The 20422-nt window shown below is 41.0% G+C and overlaps 1 protein-coding gene across 1 annotated transcript; it reads right to left on the bottom strand.

The window, feature by feature from the left end:
• Window positions 1-1761: 1761 nt before the first annotated feature.
• pcf11 (PCF11 cleavage and polyadenylation factor subunit) lies at window positions 1762-18100 on the bottom strand. The gene is made up of 16 exons (XM_060936115.1): window positions 17708-18100; window positions 15191-15316; window positions 14768-14950; window positions 14520-14672; window positions 13442-14427; window positions 13117-13300; window positions 12389-12623; window positions 10321-11789; window positions 10143-10209; window positions 9943-10056; window positions 9655-9784; window positions 9389-9572; window positions 9034-9189; window positions 8410-8502; window positions 8286-8321; window positions 1762-2738 (listed from the first exon to the last, which is right to left on the bottom strand). The coding sequence occupies exons 1-16, from the start codon at window positions 17873-17875 to the stop codon at window positions 2523-2525; spliced, it is 4500 nt and encodes a 1499-aa protein (XP_060792098.1). The 5' UTR covers window positions 17876-18100; the 3' UTR covers window positions 1762-2522.
• Between the last annotated feature and the right edge of the window lie 2322 nt (window positions 18101-20422).

The following is a 20422-nucleotide window of genomic DNA, read 5'->3' as shown; positions in this document are numbered from 1 at the left end:
TCTACTTGAAAATGAACCCCTAAAAATACAAAAATATATATATATGGAAAGAAAAGTATTTGATGGTAAGAATGCATCTTTTTTTAATTTTTCAAGAATGATTATTATTATAATAGCATTTTTCACAAATTGCTCTGGTCATTTCACCAGTTTGTTGACATTCTTAGCAGAAATTATTTTGGCCAGTTTGTATAAAATTATTTATTGAATTTGCAAAAAATAAAAATGCTCGTCGTACATGGCTTATAGCCTACTCGGCTATCAGCTCATGTACGACTCGATTTCGTGGAATAACTTATCCAGGTTCAAGCTATAAAGAAACCTTACAGCTTTCTAAATTACCTCAGTGATAGATGTGAGGAATTATGTATTAAGTTTATGAAGAAGTGAAGTGGGATCCCTCTGAATTTCACCAGCCTGATAATTTTAAGCAATAAAATCATTAAAGTGCTTGGTTCTACTACCCTGATTATGCAGGACTCATGCAGAAGTTTAAGATTGAAATGAATTGAGGCAACAATCAGACTGATTATAAATGGATCATTGTAAAAAGGACAAACCAACTGGAGTAGAAAATTAATTTTTTTTAAATGTGCCCCAGCACTTCAGGGTAGTAGAACCAAGCACTTTCATGATTTTATTACCATCTGCCACCAAGTGTTTGCTGGATAGGGCACAAGTTGATACTAGGATATTAAGCTACATTATATCACCTGACTGATCCCCATTTATGGTATTTAATATGCAAGAATGTATTTATTGCTTTGCATTTTTGTATGTAGGATTGTGTCTTACCAACATTCCTTGTAACTCTGTTGTTATTGCTAAAAGGTATAAATAAATTGATTGCAAGGTGATTTGCCTGTAACTCCGCTGCTTAAAATAGTCCACCTCGATGTCATCATTCCCAAATCAGCTATTAATTACCTACCTGAGATTCTGATGAACATATATTGATTGATATGAACACATGTATGACATATATCAGTGAGAGGCTATTAAAGTCATACCAAAACAGATTCGGTGGTATTAAATCATTGCAAAAATTACATGGAAAGCAGAGATTTACATCCCTACTAATGACATGCTCTGAAAAGTGTATTTGATATGGAAAATAACTTTTGTTGAAGTGATGCATTTGTAGCGTTTTAGTAATAATAACCGCTTTTTACACATAAAAATAAGGTTTGGAGCGCACTATAGACATCTCATCTCATTATCTCTAGCCGCTTTATCCTTCTACAGGGTCGCAGGCAAGCTGGAGCCTATCCCAGCTGACTACGGGCGAAAGGCAGGGTACACCCTGGACAAGTCGCCAGGTCATCACAGGGCTGACACATAGACACAGACAACCATTCACACTCACATTCACACCTACGGTCAATTTAGAGTCACCAGTTAACCTAACCTGCATGTCTTTGGACTGTGGGGGAAACCGGAGCACCCGGAGGAAACCCACGCAGACACGGGGAGAACATGCAAACTCCACACAGAAAGGCCCTCGCCGGCCCCGGGGCTCAAACCCGGACCTTCTTGCTGTGAGGCGACAGCGCTAACCACTACACCACCGTGCCGCCCCACTATAGACATTAGAAAAGAAATTTTAATCTGGTGTCCGTTTGTGTGATTGTCAGATGGCAGGAACCGAAATCCGCTTTGGAACTAATCTAAAAATACACACACACAGCTGTCACTGGTGATGCAAAAGGTATAGTGTCCAAGTTGATAAAGGAGAAAAAGAAAGACCACATGAGGCATGCATCATTAACACTATTTATTTATTTAAGATAAGTACTTCAAAAAGCACACAAGTAAACACTTTGCACACACAGACACTATTTTTTTTATGATGATTCACTTTATTGAATTCAGTATGTCAAGCAAACCTCTTTAAATCTCTGCAAATTATTTATTTTTTTCCTTTTTAAACTAAATACATTTTATTAACCAGAACCAAAAACATTAGTAAACTCAATGGGTTTGACACGTATTTATTTACACATTTAGGCTGAGGAGGGGAGAAAAAAATGGATCCATCTTTAAATCTTAGTAACTGAAACCCTCTGCCTTGTAGGAATTTGTAACGACTGAAACGGGGCATTATAGACCCGTCGTCACGTCGTCTGTAAAAGTAGTCAGTCATTGCTGTTCGTCTCTCAAAATATCTGTACAAATGTCTAATCAGGGGGAAGGGGGAAAAAAAAAAGAACTCTTGGAGGATTTAAACCCAAAAGTTTTAGATTCTCAATATTACACAAAGAATACCAAAAATATTTCTTTATTTATAAATTAAATTATAGATGCATTTCCCCCCCCAACATACAACTTATAGTACATTTCACTTGGTATTCACACAGCAAAAAAAACACCTGACATTTGCAGGTAGTTACAAATACAAAAATGTATTTAAACGTATGCATTGCTGAGGACCCTGCCTCAGAGCCGTCCTGTATAAAAATAGTCCTACAGAAACTCAACTCAAGTAACCACGAGAGAAGGAGGTCTTAAAGCAGCAGCACGGTTTAAAATGGAATTGCACTAATCATTTGAGACCCTCCTTCTGACTCATTCTGAACCTCCTGTTTTACCGTTACGGCCTCTGTGTCTCCCTCAGCTGGCTCTTCTTTAATACTGGAGCAAGACCCCTCACCTTCTCTCTCTTGTTTTAAGAAAGCATTTAAAGGGTTTTCTGTGAGCATCTTATTGGGGGATGGAGTGGAATCCACAAAGGAAGATGTCTATAGTGTTTATGTAAGAGAAAAAAAAAAAAGAAGCGTTTTTAAAGTGGCTTGAATTGAGGACACATGAGAAGCTCTTCTTTATTTACAACACATCACTGACATTAAACGAGTGGTTCAGCAAAAATCTCATTTACTACACAAGTTTCCATTTAGCCTGAATTAGCCAAGACATGTCTGGTGTCCGGCGTTTGCTTCTTTAATTCTGCACTGGAACTACCAAGTAATGCCAAGTCCACCTCACCCAAACACTTCCTATTAACTTTTCCAGAATAATTAATATTAAGATTTTTAAACAACATTGTAAAAGAGCAAATTTAAAGTAAAACTGTATCATCCAAAAAACCCTGCACCTTTCCTGTACATCACAGGGGTCTTCAGAAAATCTAAAGTAGCCAGCGGCTCTGGAATCAAGGCACGTTAATGTTAGTGGGGTCTTGCGGGATGCCCGCCAGAAAATTTTTGAAAATGTACATGCCTTCTGGTGCATTTTCAGCTAATAAATTACTAACCATTTCCCTGGAAAATACTTGCAAAATATATGTATGAAATTTCCCTCCAAATGCAAATGGCTTTCCCGGTTACCCTCTGTAGTGCACTGCCTGGCTCTGTAACATAACTACATACGCTACGGCGTGGTCCGGCTCAGCCAATCAGAATGTGAGAATCGATCAAAAAACATGGCGTCGCTTCTGGTCATGCTAGACTTGAATCGAAGACTATTTTGTGGTGGAAAAATTGGCTTTGCAGCAAATTATGGACAACGGACTATATAAAAATCGCCTGAACATTGAAAGGCAAGTTGTTAATTTTTTTTCTGGGATTGAGTAGCCGACGCAGACCGTCTGTGTAGGCGGAGAAAACCCGCCGGCGCTTGCGGACATGGGTCTAGTGTGAAGACAATTGTGAATTTAAACCTCCCTTACAATAAATTTTTAAAAAGTCAAACTCGATGTCAGTGGCGTCAACCAGTCTAGTCCTTCATTATTAATTTTGATGCCTTAAAATATACAGTACCAGTCAAAAGTTTGGACACCCCTACTCAACTCATTCATAGGTTTTTCTGTATTTTGACCATTTTCTACATTGTAGTACACCACTGAAGACATCAAAACTATGGAATAACACATAGAACAATGTGGTAAACAAAACACGTTTCATAGTTTAGATTCTTCAAAAGTAGCCACCGTTTACCTTGACGCTTTGCACACTATGGCCATTACCTTAACCAGCTTCATGAGGTAGTCGCCTGGAATGCATTTCAATTAACAGATGCCTCGTCAAAAGTTAATTAGTGCAATTTCTTGCCTTCAAACAGTACATTTTTTTTATTAAAATAAAGGAATACCACTGAATTAGAAGGTGTCCCCAAACTTTTGACTGGTTCTGTACTTCCACCAAGAAGGAAGCTACTGAAGAAAAACTATTTTAGACATTTGACCTCGTTTGGGTCCAATGACGCATCCATATAAATCCTACAAACAAAAACATTCAACCACCACTTAGTGGCCGAGGCAATAAATAAATGAATAAATAAATAAGAGACAGATAAATACCCACACACACACACTTGTCCAAAATAACAATTAGTAAGGTAGCCGCATCCATAAACATTACAGCGTTCAGCTCCATGGTGGAGTTTTGTTCTTGTTTATAGAGAACAGTCCCACTGTGTCCTAAATCACATCAGTACATCTATTACAGCACTGAAGAACTGGGTGTGCTTGAGGCAGACTGACTTATTACTTGTTAGCTACAGAGAACCAGACAGCAAACATGCCTTCACATTTGGGGTAAGACATGACACACTGACACTAGGGCTGGGCGATATGTAGGGGATAACATACAGCGAGCTGTTCATTATTGTGAAACAAAACCTGACAGGGTGATGCAAGACCCTGAGGCAAGGAAGTTTTTTTTTTTTGCAATAATGACCAGCTCGCTGTACATACCCTTCTTTATTATGCTATTTACTAAAGAAATCAATAATTTGACAAAATATTGATTTAAAAATTATTTTATTGCTTCCGTTAATGACGTGGTCCATAGCAACAGTCTGTTATACATAGCAACGGTCCATTAGACAGAAATAACGGACCATAGAATGCCATAACTGACCGATCAGAAATCAACAAAACTGTGTAGTAAGACGATAACGATATTTTAAATATCAAAAACACTTGTTTTATAAAGCGCAATTAAAAACTCGAAACTGAGAAATATAATTGCTTTTTTTTATTTCTCCTTATTGTTGATTTATCCTTATAGACATAATACAACAGTATCAGGAATTTACATCATTGAAATGTCTTCAAGTATCATATCACCCACTCCTATCAGGGCTCGACCGATATACTATACTAGCTGGCCGATAAATAAGCCAGATATTAAGGTTATCGAACAAGTATAGTGGTGTTGACAGAAATCCCAGCAATAACACCAATAATCTCCCTGCTCTTTAAAAATAGTTTTCTAAAGTTTCACACAGTAGACAGTTATAATAGTGTGACCGTTAAGTGTTAAAGTAATGAGGCCTCACTGTGTGACAGCCCCACATCGCTCAAACACTTCACTACGAATAGACCCTTCCCACTGACGTCACCGGAAACCGGAAGTAAACAAACCCTGCGCCATATTGGAAGACCAACAAACTCGTGATTAGGGGGAAATAACGGCAGCGCGCGGAATTTAAACCCACGAGGCACTTGATTCATCATAAACCTACAATGGTAAACTTTTGTGCTGTGTTAGGGTGTTCCAACAAAGCTGATGGGAAAGGTGAAAAGAAGTCGTTCTACAGAATACCAGCTGTGACTGAGACACAAGCAAACCAAGGAGCTTTCTGCCAGGAGACAGAGAATAAGTGCATTACTGAGTGTCCGTGAGCAAAGGAGAGCCTGAACGTTGCAACCTCCCTATTGACTGTTTGTAAAAATGTATCAATTGTTGCCCTTCATCGCGGGCTCGAGAGACGAGACCTGACGAGTTAGTTCGTTGGTAGCAGAACAAAATGTCTGGACACAAATTGGGTTTTCAGAAAAGGAAAGAAAATAAACGCAGGGTCGAAAATACAAAAAAGGAGGCAGAAAAAGCAAAACGAGTTAAGGTAGGACAAATGGTTACTTTTCTGAGGCAGCCCGCCGTGGCTGCCTGCAGGCTTATTTATTATAGCCCATTTAGTTAAAATAGTTGATATAAAATGTTTATAGTTATTAGTTATGTGATGGTTGTCCTCAGTGTTCGAACTATGCCGATATTTTCGGGGGGGGTCCCTTTTTTTCCCTGGGGGGTGCTTGCGCTTGTCTCGGAGCGCGGATCTCCAAACACGAGAAGCCTATCTTACGCACATATCACGCGGACTCCACACCTCCACACACGCATCGCGTCTGAAGTCATAACTCATCAGGGGAAATCGTGTCCGCATTGGCATGTTCAAAAAAACAACCTCGCGTCAACAATGATACCACACGCAAGAAAAAAAAACAGTCAGGCTACTCAACAACCAACCTGGCAGCAGCAGTCGTTGTCATATCGGTTTATTTTATCTTTGATGTAAACACAACACTTCGGATATGCAAATGCTTCCCGTTACACACGATTGCTATGTCAATAAACATCATTTTGCCAATATTTTAGAGACCATCCAACATTTCCCAAATCATGTTTTCAAGGGATCTCATGTCTGTTTCAGGGGATCTCGGATCCCCCGAGTACCCCCGCAGTTCGAACACTGGTTGTCCTGATTTAGACTGCTGTGTTTTGTTTTTTTTTGGGGGGGGGGGGGGGGGGGGGGTTGTTGCGCGATGTTGCACCCGGGTCCAGATTAGGGCAGAACCGGCCCTGGCTACATTTCAGGTGTAGTTTGTTTTATGTATGTACTTGCACAGATGTGTACTTGGTCTTCCAATATGGCGACTACCGAACTCTCGCGGCGCGGTGACGTCGTGCGGGAACCCTCTATAGGCCATTTGCAGGAATTGGTCACGTGTCAGTTTTTCCCATAGCAACAAGCCCGTGGTGGGCAAGCTAACTTGACATTCCTTGACAACCATAAGAGTTTGACTGGCGATGCGAAGCAATCCATTTCTATAATAGCTGTTTTTACCTTTTCTACTGTCTTTTTTTTTTACCCGAATTTTCGTGTACACTTGGGAAAAGTTTGTGGTTTTAACTCCTGTCGTAAGTTAAAGCGAATCATTGGCTGTAAAATGCCGCTTTTCCACTACAAACGCGGCTGAGTTGGGCTGAGCCGTGCCGTGCTGAGTTGGGCTGAGTCGAGCTGAGCGGGGCTGTTGGAGTTGCATTTCGACTACAACCGGGCTGAACCGTGCTGGCTGGAAGTGGGTGGACACATTGGGTGGAGTTAGCGAAAGTGGGTGGACGTCACGTGATGTCGTTAAGCAGCGCAAACAGTGACATCAGTGAGCTTTTAAGCGGTAGTCTCACGACCCGAATAGTAAACAATAAACATGGAGTTGTTAGTATTGCTGGTCTTGGTGCTGTGGCTTGTTGTCACCGACAACGCCAACAGATACTGGCAAGAGCGTATAGATGAGGCGAGGCGCATAAGGCTTCAGAAATTCTCGTAATTCTTCTTCTTCCGGGTTTACGGTGTTTACAGATCTCAGCGTGCTCGCGGGGCGTGTGTGGGAGTGTGAGGACACTCCTCCTCACCAATCAGTGCACAGGGGAGTGTCTGCTCACGCCCCTAGCCTCACTCGGCTCGCTTTGGCTCGCTTCAGCCCCACTCCAAAACGGTGCGAGTTTTAGGGGCTAGGCAGGGCTGAAGCGAGCCGAGTCGTGCTGTTCTTTGGTAGTCGAAACGCGAGCCGTGTCGGGCTGAAGTGAGCTGAAAAAGGGTAGTGGAAAAGGGCCAAAAGAGAGTTTTTTGGATTCAAGTTGGTCGCCGCCGAAAGAAATTCACGTGCGAAATGGCAGATTTCTCAGGTATGTTTATAACTTAGAATTTCTCCTTTTCTACCTTTATCATTCACTTACTGTAGTTTGCACCCGTCCAGGTTTTTTGACCATGAGATCCTGCACTTTCGGCAGCGACCAACTTGAGTCCAAAAACCTCTCTTTTATGGCCAATGATTCGCTTTAACTTACACGACAGGAGTTAAAACCACAAACTTTTTCTAAGTACACACAAAAATTCAGGTCAAAAAAAGACAGTAGAAAAGGTAAAAACAGCTATTATAGAAATAGATTGCTTCGCATCGCCAGTCAAACTCTTATGGTCGTCAAGGAATGTCAAGTTAGCTTGCCCACCACGGGCTTGTTGCTATGGGGAAAACTGACGTGACCAATTCCTACAAATAGCCGATTAACAAATTCAATTTATAATCAAGTCTGTTTGTCAATCATAACACTACCATCTGTCCAAAGTCTGAACACAAATTTATCTCCAATTTCCAGAGATTTTAGCCCAATTTTTATTTTTTTAATGGTATTGGTGGTAATTTTCATATCAGCCAGGCCCTGGTAAGAACATTTATCGCTATAAATCAAAAGCTTGCATACCAAATCTTGAAGTCCAACACTTACTTTTGTGTAGTCTTCATAACACAAGGGATGGTACGTCTGAAAGAAAAGAGTGAAGCATGAATCTGTTGTCTGCACTCATCACCAGACAGAACCAGACAATGAACATGTGCATCAAATTTCATACCTTTTCATCAACTCTGATGGCGTTCTTCAGGTGCCATTCCTCCTCATCTTCTTCCCAGTACATCTCAAACTGCTCTTGGCAAATCTCACAAGACTAGAGCGAGACACAGGAGGAGAACGCAATTTAAATGCATTGCTACTTGAAGTATTGAATGGATTAATGCAGCTGCCAGTGGGGCTCATCAATACGACGATATTATATAAAAAAATAAACATGGACAGCTTGAATGTCAAGTATTGTGATGGAACACTTTAGTCATATGGCCCACACTAAAACTGCACCATGATCAATGTTGTTTAAATTAAGGATGCACCAATCTGATACTGAGCATAGGTGTTGGACCAACTGGTCCGAACGAATGAATTGGAATGCAATTAGAATTGATATATTTTCCAATCTATTGAGTTTTCCAATTATGCATGCTGTAAACAGTGTAATGCTGACTATGCTTTTTTTCTTTTCATGTTCAAGCTTAGTATTAGAGCTAAGAAAATAACAGCAAATTATGCATCCTCAAGCAACAACTTACGCCTTTTTTTTTTTGCAAGTGAACATACATGGTGAAACTAGTGTTGCGTATTTTATACTATAAAATGTGTTCAAGGCTTTACTCTGCATGCTTACTTCATGAACAACATCTGCAGCAGCCTTCACACTCTGGAATTCTCTCTCTTTGGCTGCTTCTTGGTTTTTCTGCACAACCTCTTCATGCACTTTTTCAAAGAACTGGCTCTTTGCCCTCTCTTCAAGATCAGCGATTTCTTCAAATTCAATCCAGTCCTAAACAAACAGTTGTTTGCTTTAAATCATTTGTCAATAAGGTTTGTTACTCCGAGCATGTCTTAAGGAACAAAACCATGCACCTTGTCAGTACAGAAAAAGCACACTGGTGAGTATCTCAGTGACCTTTCCACTACATTGTACAGCTTCTTAAAAATAAGAATGCATCAAGAGCAAAACTTGCGCTTTTTACACTTACCGTGAGACTGTAGTACCACCGCCGGTGCGTGATTTTCCTACTGATGTCCTTCTCTGAGCGGTTTTGTCTGTAGTGCCAATCCAAGTGATCAGCATAAATATCAGTCTGAGATGCAGTAAAGCGCATCCCACAGGAGTAACACTGGATTCCAGTGTACAATTTGGTGATGACACTTTCATGTCTCCTGTTAAGTGACAGAACCAAAGCCAGTTTAAAAACTCTGAGATTAAACATACAAACGTAAAGACTAATCAGTAAATACATACTGTTTCATATCGTCTACAATAAAGCCGGTCAAATCAGGAAGGACATCATCGTCATCCTGCTCCTCCTCCTCCTCCTCCTCTGGTTCCTCTTCTTCTGGTGCACTCTGAGATGGAGTCACAGATGCAGATTCTGAAATAAACAAAAAAATTTGTTTACAAAGACAAAAATCAGATAAATGCAAGATAATTGTTAATAATTTTAGAAATCAGACATTACATGATCTTAGAGTGCACGCAAGTCAATGTTTCAAATAAAAAAAAAAAAATAATAATAAATAAGGATCTTACCACTGCTTGAGTCCGTTTGTGTTGGTTTGATTATTCCAAAATCTATCAGTTTAGCCATCAGATCATTAACATCCATTTGGCCTAGATGACTCTCAGGCTGTACAAATTGGGACCCTAACATGCAAAAAACCCCATAAGTTGTCTTCATGGAAGATCACGTACTTATAAGACCCCAAAACAAAAATGTTCAGAAATCTTACCTGGTGGGTTGAAAGGCGCTGGGTTTGGTGGTGCAAAGTTCTGAACTGGAGCAGGCATAACAGGCATCTAAAAAACAGAAGATGACAACAATCAGGTTTCACCACCAGCCTCCAAAGCCAACCACATTCATCTTTAATCCTATACTTTTAGAATCCAGCTATACTTTTTGGTACTCACAGGCTGAAGGTGGTTTGCAGGAGCAGCCCCAGGAAATGGAGCAACAGGCCTGTATGAATTCTGAAATCCTGAAGGTGTAGGTTCTGGCACATTAAAGGTGGATGCCTGTGAGATGTTTTGCTGTATGTGAAACGGCAGTGGTTGACCATCAAATGCATTAGGTGCTCCCATGTTAAAACTGTGGGGTGGGACACCAGGATTTAACATTGGACCTGGATTCTGAGGCTGATCGATCATCATCTGCCCTTGTGGTCTGAATGAATTTTGCATGTTTGGAGGTCCATGGTATCGTGGAGGACCCTGTGGTGCAGACTCGAATCTTGGCATGCCAGAGGGTTGTCCTTCAAATCTCATTGGTGCTGGTTGTACTGGATTGTCAAAGCGTATCATGTTCGACTGATTGCCTGGCCCTTCAAGTCTCCTTGGTCCCTCATAATTTACCATCCCAGAAGGATACCTCACTGGGCCTTCAAAACCTCCAGGAGGGCCTTGTGGTACATGGGGATTCTCAAACCTTGAGGGGCCATCAAACCTATTTGGCTGCATTGGACTGTTGTACCGTATAGGTCCTGGGCCATCAAATCTTACAGGACCTTGATGTCCCATTGGACCATCAAAACGGCCTGATCCTGGCCCTTCGAATCGGCCATGAGGCTCTGTATACCTCATTGGTCCGTGTGGCACTGACTGGTTATCATATCTTCCAGGCCCTTTCAGCAGTGGGGGTCTTTCAAATCTGTGTTGTCCAGGACCATCATATCGACCGTGCCCCTCAAACCTAGGTGGACCATGAGCACCCAGACCGTCGTATCTCCCTGGACCTGCATTTCCGTCATATCTCCCTGGAGGATGAGGTCTGGATGGACCCTCTGGTCGTGGCTGTCCTACGAGGCCATGTGTTCCTTCAAACTGAGAATGGGAACTCGTATGGCCATCAAATCGTGGTGGAACGTTTGCTCCATCATGTCTTGGCATATTTATCTGTATGCTAGGCCCTTCAGATGCATGAGGCGGTGTTTGGCCAGGAGATTCATTAAGGTTTCGGCCACCTCTCCCTGGCCCTGGTCCAGGCATCATTTCATGCCTTGAAGGAGCATCTAAACCTAGTGGAGCGTCATTGTCTGGACCTGTATCGGAATGAACACTGTTAGGACTCTCGAACCTGGGACTGATATCTCCATCCTCAAGTTGATCCATGTCCATGGATTGTGCTGATCCTTCAAATGGCAAACTTGAAGATTTTCCAGTGTTTCCATCACAACCGACCGGACTTGGGGAATTTCTGAAGGAGTGTCCTGTTCGAGATGGTGGTCTGTCGTTTCTTCTAGGGTCATCGGGCCCTGAGAAAGGCTTAAAGGCTTCACCGCCCTTTTTGAGTGCATCTGAGGTGAATGGATCATCGTGCTCTTGTTGAGGCCTATGATGTTGCACGTTCTCTCTTGATGGTGAGCTCCGATGAAATAGAAGAGCTAGAAAACATAGTTAAACATTAATAAACACATTTTCATCCCACTAGTACAGTGATCACTAGTCCTTTTCCTATAGCAGGAAAGCCCAACCCTAATCTATCATATCTGCTCCAGATAATCAGACCTCTTGATTATCCAAACCAGTTCTAAAGGTTTAGGGCCATTATTATACATACAGGACACTTTTTTTTGATGGAATTAAAGCATGTATTCTATTCATTCTATTCTAGCGAGCGGCTTTTTGGCGTTGGACCGTTTTTTATTTTTAGACCTTTAACTTTTTACATGTACATTGGATTGACAGAACACTGAATTACAGTGGATCAGAATCAGCATTGAATACTGATAAGTGACCCCCGTTCTTAACTTTTTGTAAAATCTATAATTGTTCCATCAAATGTACATGTATAATAATATTGGCTGGCTTTTTTTTTTTCATGGCATATCAGATATATTCCATTCAGCTAGCATGATACTGAACGAGTCAAAGAGGAGCTGGAAGATAAGATGGAATATATCCAATATACCACTCAACGGCAGCCAATATTATTAATTCGCACTTCTCATAAGTAGTGTTCCACATTAATACAGCATAGTACCTGGGCGTTGCAACTGTGTTCTTTTCAGCTTCGATTTGTGCTCCAAATAAGAGAGCTCAGCAACAGACATGTGTCCATGGGGTTTCTTTCTCGTGCACACACCATCATCATTCGGTCCCTCCCAAGAATCAGAGCGCTGTCTTTCTTCTTGGTACTGAAATACCTGCTTGATTTGATGGGCCACGTTGAGGAATTCTTCCTGGGATAGCTCTCCATCAGCCAATCGCTGGCTAGCCTAGAAGACAGTATGACATGCAAGATTTGCTACTGGATGACTAATGTGAACTAGTACAAAAAAATTACTAAGTAGGGCCTCATTTGCATTAGAAAGCCTTACTATGATATAAAAATGTGACCAGGAAGCACATGACTTGTTTTACAAATGGATGTACATGGGCATCTGGAGATGGCTTTGGAGACCATCTGTGATCAGATTTAAGGTTTACTGACATTAGCGAGAAAGCACCCACAACCATCCAGAGGATACAAGGTCATTAAAATTGTTCCAAACAAAAGTTTTGTCTAATAATCTGGGGAGAAGTGGAGCAAAGTGCATTTCGTGTGTCAGCAGAAAGGAATACTAAAACTAGATACAGGACTATGTAAACGTCAAACGTAATGCTATTTAAGTAGCCTAGGTAATACGGAGATAGCTTAATTTGTAATGAACACAGTTTTGCTAGTAGAGCACTGTTTGAGAGAAAGAAACTTGAAGGTGTCTATTATACCTTTAGTAAAATCTCTCTCTTGCTGGCGGAATTAAGCACATCTGGAATCTGCAGGTTGGCGTCGACACTCAGACGGTGCGGTTTTGGTGCCCGTGATGTCGGAGATCTCTGATAACTGTTCCACGCTTTATGCCTTTGTGGACCAGGTTTGCCATGCGAGAGATCTGGGTCAGGTTGTTTGAGACTGTAAATTAAAGTTACACAAAAACTTGTTTCAATTATACTCTTAAAAATGAACACACATTCCATACAAGTTCATGCCACAAGAAAAAAAAAAAAAAAAAAAAAGTGTGTTGGGGCAGGGGGTGCCTATGAAGCTACTTACAGCTTACTTTCTTCCCATCCACTCCTCCATCTCTTGATGTCTTTTGTACTTTTATGTTCTGCAGGGGACACCCTCTGCAGCTGGACATCTCTGTGCTCAGGAATTCTATCTTCCAGCAGTCTTTTTAACCGCCTTGGCTCGGGAAGGTTCTTCTTTGGTACATTCCGATCCTCCCTGACATTTGCTTGTTGGTGATCATCTTCATTATGTTTGCTTAACTGCCGAGTCTTTACGGATGATTTCTGAGGTGGAGTGATGCTCCTTGTTCTTCTCTTTGGGGACCGCCTATCTTTTCTTTTAGGAGAGTGCTGAGATGGAGAACGAGATCTAGACCGAGACCGTTTCCTGATGTTTGTTTTACTGGGTTTAAGATCTTGTTTTTGAAAAGAATCAAATCGGTCATGCTTACTCAGAGACCCATTTACTAGCCTGCCTCTAGAGTTGCTGGATCTCTGCAGCTCAGCGCCTTTGCCAACATCTTCCCGTTCCTTCCTCTCTGTACTTCTTTTCTTTTCTTTGACTTCTTCCTCTTTCAGATCGGCCTTCTCATGCATCTGCTTTCGCAACCTTGGATCCTTTTTATTAACATCTAATGTCTTTGGGTGCTCAGGCTCAGAGTCTTTGCTTTTGTGAAGGACTCCTTTGTTTAATGGTGACACTGACTTGGATTTTGCTTTTTCATCAGTTGCAGAGGTATCTTTTTTTGGTATTCTCATTAGTTTACTCGGCCTTTCTGGAGGTACAGGTGCTCTCCTTTCAGGTACATTGACAACAGGTCGTGTGACTTGGCTCTCCTTCCTGAATGGCCCTTGTTCCTTTGTATTTACAGATGAGGCAGAAGCTCTGTTTAATCTGGGATCTCTGTTTGATGGCTTGTCTGCTGGTGGTTGAGACCATGACTTGTGTTGGGTAGGAGCTGGCTGACTCACAGCAGGTGACTCAAACTGGCCTGGAACACTCTGAGGTGGGTGGCTTGTACTGGCCGCCTTGAAGAAAGAAAAATTGTAGATTTAACCGTTTGCACTTTAATTCCCCTTTAAATTGAAGTGAAAATTCCACGAGTCAACACACAGCTTACCAGTTGCGCTTTTGTTTGTTCAAGTTCAAGCTCTATCTTCTTCTGCTGAAGTTCTAACAACTGTTTTTGCTTAGCAAGCAACTGTTGCCTTATTATCTGTTCCTCTGCCAAGTTCTTCTCACTGATTGTAGGATGAGGAGCTAGCTCTTCAGTCTACACAAAGAGAAAAACATTATAATTAACCCTTTTTCTTACCTACACTGAGGATTTGAGCACCAAGCTCCTGTTTAATCATTCCACATGCTTACCGGCTTTAAGAATTTGGGGTTGACATGAATGCTGGCATTCACATTTGGTGGTAAAGGCTTAATAGGCCAAGCAGGATCTACTGCGTTCACACGAACGTCTAAAGCGTATAGCTTCTTCAAGGGGAAAATTTCATCCCAGGTGGAACGCAATTTGAAAAGACATTTTCTAGTGTTTTCATCCACCTAAAGCAAGGCAGAAGAAAGGAATACTGACATCCATTTCTTTGGCAGATATAGAAAAAAAATTAGAAGACTAACTTCCTAAAATAAGTTTCATAGAAATTTGTAAACCTATTACCAAATACCATCACTGGTTAAGAAAATATTACAGTACAAATCGATACATGAACAACATGAACTCATTGAGGCACTAGACGTTTAATGTTCAGCAACATAAGAAGAAATAAGTGGAAAATTAAGTACCTTCTCAAACACACATATAAAGGAAGGGATTAGGTTTTTAGTAAACACTTCAAGGTACTGTCCTCCAACATTCTTCACTATGGAATCCACTAAGTACAAAACAGGAAGCTTCTCAGCAGGAGGCGCCTACAGCGATAGAAAACTCACAAGTTTAGTACACAACATGACAAACGTGCATCTACAGTGTGATATTAGCTTGTATCCTTTGGAGTTAAAGTTGACTGGGGGTGTGTGTCCCATATCCCTCCACTGCCCCCTCCCAAAAAAAACCCCCATGAAAAATACACTGATTTCTCCATTTTCTTCCAATTGCGCCAGCCTTCGATTGGGAAAAAAATGAAAAATCTTGAGGAAAGAAAAAAAAAAAAAAAAAGACTTGCAAGGATATATAGTGACTCAAACCACCATACATTTATTCTAAAACAGGAAGGGGGGAGGAAAAAAAAAAAGTTGTATTCCACTTCAAAAGGAAAAAAAAAAAAAGCTCCAACGATGAATCTTCAGCGCAGGTATCCCAGGGTAAAAATATGCAGGATGTCTTTTTTTTTTTTATTAGTCATTTGTTAGAGTCACCATTTGAGAAACATTTTTGGAAGTGCTGCTTTTTAAGTAAGAAAGTCTTTTTGTGGGGAAAAAAGAGGGGGGAATACATGAAGTCTTATTTTATTTTAATAAATTTTTGCAATTGACCATATTCACCCTTTCAGACATCAAATGCAAAATTAAACATTGGCTTTAAAAAAAAAATCCATTGTAATTTTAACCAAAGGTTGTTTGAAGTTTGTCCTTTAAATTGTAGGGTTTGTCATTTTGTCCCTCTTCCCAAGGCTACATCACTGACAACTTTGTTTTAAAGATAATTAAACATTTGATCAAATTATGAAGTTACTATGAAAAAAGACACTGTACCTATTAAGCACTGTCTGATAAAGACCATTTCTCACAAACCAACTCAAAAGAACAGACAGATGTTCCCACAAAAAAATTACACTGGTAAAGAAAGACAAAACCACATTTCATATAGTTTATTGTCACATTTTTATAGCATTTATTAACAATGAAAAATCAAGAGAGAAAAATTACTCAGCAATCTAAACACGCTATGAACCCTTTATTAGTTAGTAAATACAAAAATAGAAATGAGCTCGACTTCACGAACCACCAAATGTTACGACCACAGGACTATGGCATCACAGCGATCATGAGCATGTTGAGGATTATACGCACACTTACACTGACAGCGGTAGATACAAGTAGTGCAACTTTTATTGGTCCGGACACAGATTAAAAATGAACTTGACTCTCACACGTGCTCATTTCTACCCAGCGTCCTGGTTAATATACCTGCTACTAATACACTGGAACGCATAATCCCGATTACTGCTTGGCCAAAACAATGAGCTGGTCCACCACATGCCCACTGTCGTTAAGAGAAGACCTGTTGGCTGAGCAAGCTACTCAGTCTGTCATGTAACAAACACTGGTTAGTCGCTTTTCTTCGCAGACAATGGAAACAAAGCCAACAAATTAAAATTAGGCTTTGCTTTTGATAGTCATCTTTTTAGTGATAATGTTTCCAAAGCCATGATCATTTCCTATTATTACAGTAACTGATTTTTAATTCATAGAGACTCAAAAACTTTGTGCTGCCAGAAACCTGTTTAACTGTAAAATAAATGCCATGGACCCTCACTCAGTTTACATTAGGTCCAAGCTGACTTGCTTTTGAGTTACTTTGGTTTGGACTGGAAACAGTCAAACAGACTTGTATCAAAATATCAATTTAGTATTTCAGGACACATGATGGAAATTTGTAGAGATCAAAATGAAAAACTGGCAGAAAAAAAAAATCACTTCACATTTCAGATCTGACAGCTGTATCACTGAGCTACTCTAAGGTTTGAGATGGATAGATTTTTTTAAAATAAGGTACTGTATATACTTGCACTGAACTACCTGTTCAATGCCTAACTGCTCTAAAATATTTGCTCTTTGGGTGTAATTTAAATCTATTATATTTATAACAGCCGTACAGATTAATACAGAAACCGGATGTTAAGTTAGTTAAGACACTCTGCGTTATTAAAATTGCCTACATGTTCGTTCCATATTTTAAAAACACACCAAGACAAATTTTAGAATCTACGACTTGTATTTGTTTTTGTTCAAATTTGAATCGTTAAAGCTAAAAATACACCTCAGGTAAATAAGCTAGCATCTTAGCAAGACGTTAGCCAACATGCACGCGCCAGCAAAAATAAAGCAAAATGGACGTCCAAGATCAGGTCCTGCGACATAAATAAGTTATAAAAGGTCTCAAGGGAAAAAAAATTTAGGTTTTGTTTATTCGTTTAACTAAAGTCGGATATACAAAACACTGTGGTATTTCTGCGCCGCGTTAAGGCCTCAACACGCTTTAGCTGACTCTGCACATGCGCGTACTTGTTGTATTCGACGAGAACAATATGGCTGCCATGTACGTGACAAAACAAAAAAAAAAGCTATTTTCATAAAAACCTTGGCAATTTGTGCTTCAATTATAGCGACGATATCCTCGGAGAAGTGCAGATTTTCTTCAGCGAGGATGGTCAGCATGTTGATGTGCGGTTTGCTGTTGAAAGTCAAGTCTTCCAGAGACGACTGATACTCTCGACAGGCGTCTTCTCTCGCGGCTTCGGCCGACATCTTCGAGTCGTATCTTTAAAGCAGTTTCGACCGAATTTCGGATAATATACAACCACAAAATTCGGTACAGTCCATTTACATATTCATCCTTTTCTTTTATTCTTCAAAAGCCGGTTCTGGTACAGTACCGCTCACAGTTTCCTCTTCTATTTCGGTTCGGTATCAGACACCAGAAAATGTCTGTCCTCTTTCAACGGTTGCCTGCGTCATACAAAATGGTTTGTAACTAACCGACGTCACTGCGTTCTGATTGGCTATCTTCTTAATCTTCCGGTTTGCGTTTGCAACAAACAGCCACTCCGTGTCACGTCCTCGCAGGCTTGCACACGGTCCGCCGGTGAATCAGACCTGACCTTTGTTTTTCACCCTGTTTACACACGGACTGCTGATATAATGACGCTTTCCAACGAATTAGAATCCGAATCAGAACGCCCTTTATTGTCATTCCATGCTAACATACAACAAAATTTGCTGCCTCTTTGAATTAAAACAAACAAACAAAAAAACTATACCTCACTCACTCACTAAGTAGAGAAGAAACCTTTATTTGTCACATGCACACTTCAAGCACAGTTTAATTCATTCTCTGCATTTAACCCATCTGAAGCAATGAACATGCGCACACACACCCAGAGCAGTGGGCAGCCACACCAGAGCGCCCGGGGAGCAGTCAGGGGTTCGGTACCTTGCTCAAGGGCACTTCAGCCCAAGGCCGCCCCACGTTAACCTAACTGCATGTCTTTGGACTGTTGGGGAAACCGGAGGAAACCCACGCAGACACAAGAAGAACATGCAAACTCTACACAGAAAGGCCTTCGCCAGCCGAACCCAGAACCTTCTTGCTGTGAGGCGACCGTGCCATCCCCCCCCCCTTTTTTTTAAATATATCTACAGTACCAGCCTTTTTTTTTTTAAATACCTAATCATGTTACTGACCTGTTACCAATTAACCAAATTATTTTTTTAATATTACACAACGGCGGCACGGTGGTGTAGTGGTTAGCGCTGTCGCCTCACAGCAAGGAGGTCCTGGGTTCGAGCCCCGGGGCCGGCGAGGGCCTTTCTGTGTGGAGTTTGCATGTTCTCCCTGTGTCCGCGTGGGTTTCCTCCGGGTGCTCCGGTTTCCCCCACAGTCCAAAGACATGCAGGTTAGGTTAACTGGTGATTCTAAATTGACCGTAGGTGTGAGTGTGAATGGTTGTCTGTGTCTATGTGTCAGCCCTGTGATGACCTGGCGACTTGTCCAGGGTGTACCCCGCCTTTCGCCCGTAGTCAGCTGGGATAGGCTCCAGCTTGCCTGCGACCCTGTAGAACAGGATAAAGCGGCTAGAGATAATGAGATGAGAGACATTACACAACTTTTCCAGTCTTTTGTTGCCCCGTTCCAACTTTTTTGAAACGTTGCTGACATCAAATTCAACATGAGCATACAGTTTTAAAAACAACTAACACTTCTCAGTTTCGACATTTGATATGTTGTCTTTGTACTATTTTCAATGAAATATAGGGTTTCCATGATTTGCAAATCATTGCATTCTCTTTTTATTTACATTTTACACAGTGTCCCAACTTTTTTGGAATCGGAGTTGTACATGTAGACTCTGTATTCCCTGATATTTAGTGCGCCATCGGTTTGGCATTTATAATATGTTAAAAAAGATGGATATGACATTAAACGGATGTCTAGATTCTGGCTGGAGTGAAAGTTTTAAGTTGTTAAAAAGTTAACTGCTCACTGAGTACTCATTAAATGTAATATAATTGTGGTCCCATTACTCAGGGGGAGATCTTCCCTTTTCTCCTGGAGAAGCCTTATGATTAGGATCACTTAATTTGTAATGGTGATGTTTCTAGGACAACTGAAGTGATTCTTCTCCATAGCAACAGATCAATGATTCCACCAAGAACAATATTTCCTTAGTTTTTAGTCTTTTCTTGGTCGTAGCTTATCTAATGGCATTCTCATTGTTTTTTTTCAAGCGACTGGCAAAAAATCTTCATACAATTGTGTTTTTGGAAGTCAGAACGATCAAGGTTTAGCTTAACAGTAGTGTGGCATGGTGCTGTAGTGGTTAGCACGGTCGCCTCACAGCAAGAAAGTTCCAGGTTTGAACCCAGCGGCTGGTGAGGGCCTTTCTATGTGGAGTTTGCATGTTCTCCCCGTGTCTGCATGGGTTTCCTCTGGGTGCTCCGGTTTCCCCTACAGTCCAAAGACATGCAGTTAGGTTAACGTGGGGCGGCCTTGGGCTGAAGTGCCCTTGAGCAAGGTACCTAACACCTGACTGCTCCCTGGGCGCTCTAGTGTGGCTGCCCACTGCTCTGGGTGTGTGTGTTCACTGCTTCAGATAGGTTAAATGCAGAGGATAAATTTCACTGTGCTTGAAGTGTGCATGTGGCAAATAAAGGTTTCTTTTATTCTTCTAGTCACACCAATATTTTACAGTAAATTACTTATCTCAAGTCTATTCCGACATATTAATAAGCTGTTCAAATTATCATATCCACCACTGAACCTCACCCAAGATGTACTCAACATCTTGCAAATCC

The sequence above is a fragment of the Neoarius graeffei genome, chromosome 12 (assembly GCF_027579695.1).
Source record: "Neoarius graeffei isolate fNeoGra1 chromosome 12, fNeoGra1.pri, whole genome shotgun sequence".
In the NCBI taxonomy this organism is placed as follows: Eukaryota; Metazoa; Chordata; class Actinopteri; order Siluriformes; family Ariidae; genus Neoarius; species Neoarius graeffei.
This window is presented reverse-complemented; position numbering and strand designations above follow the sequence as displayed.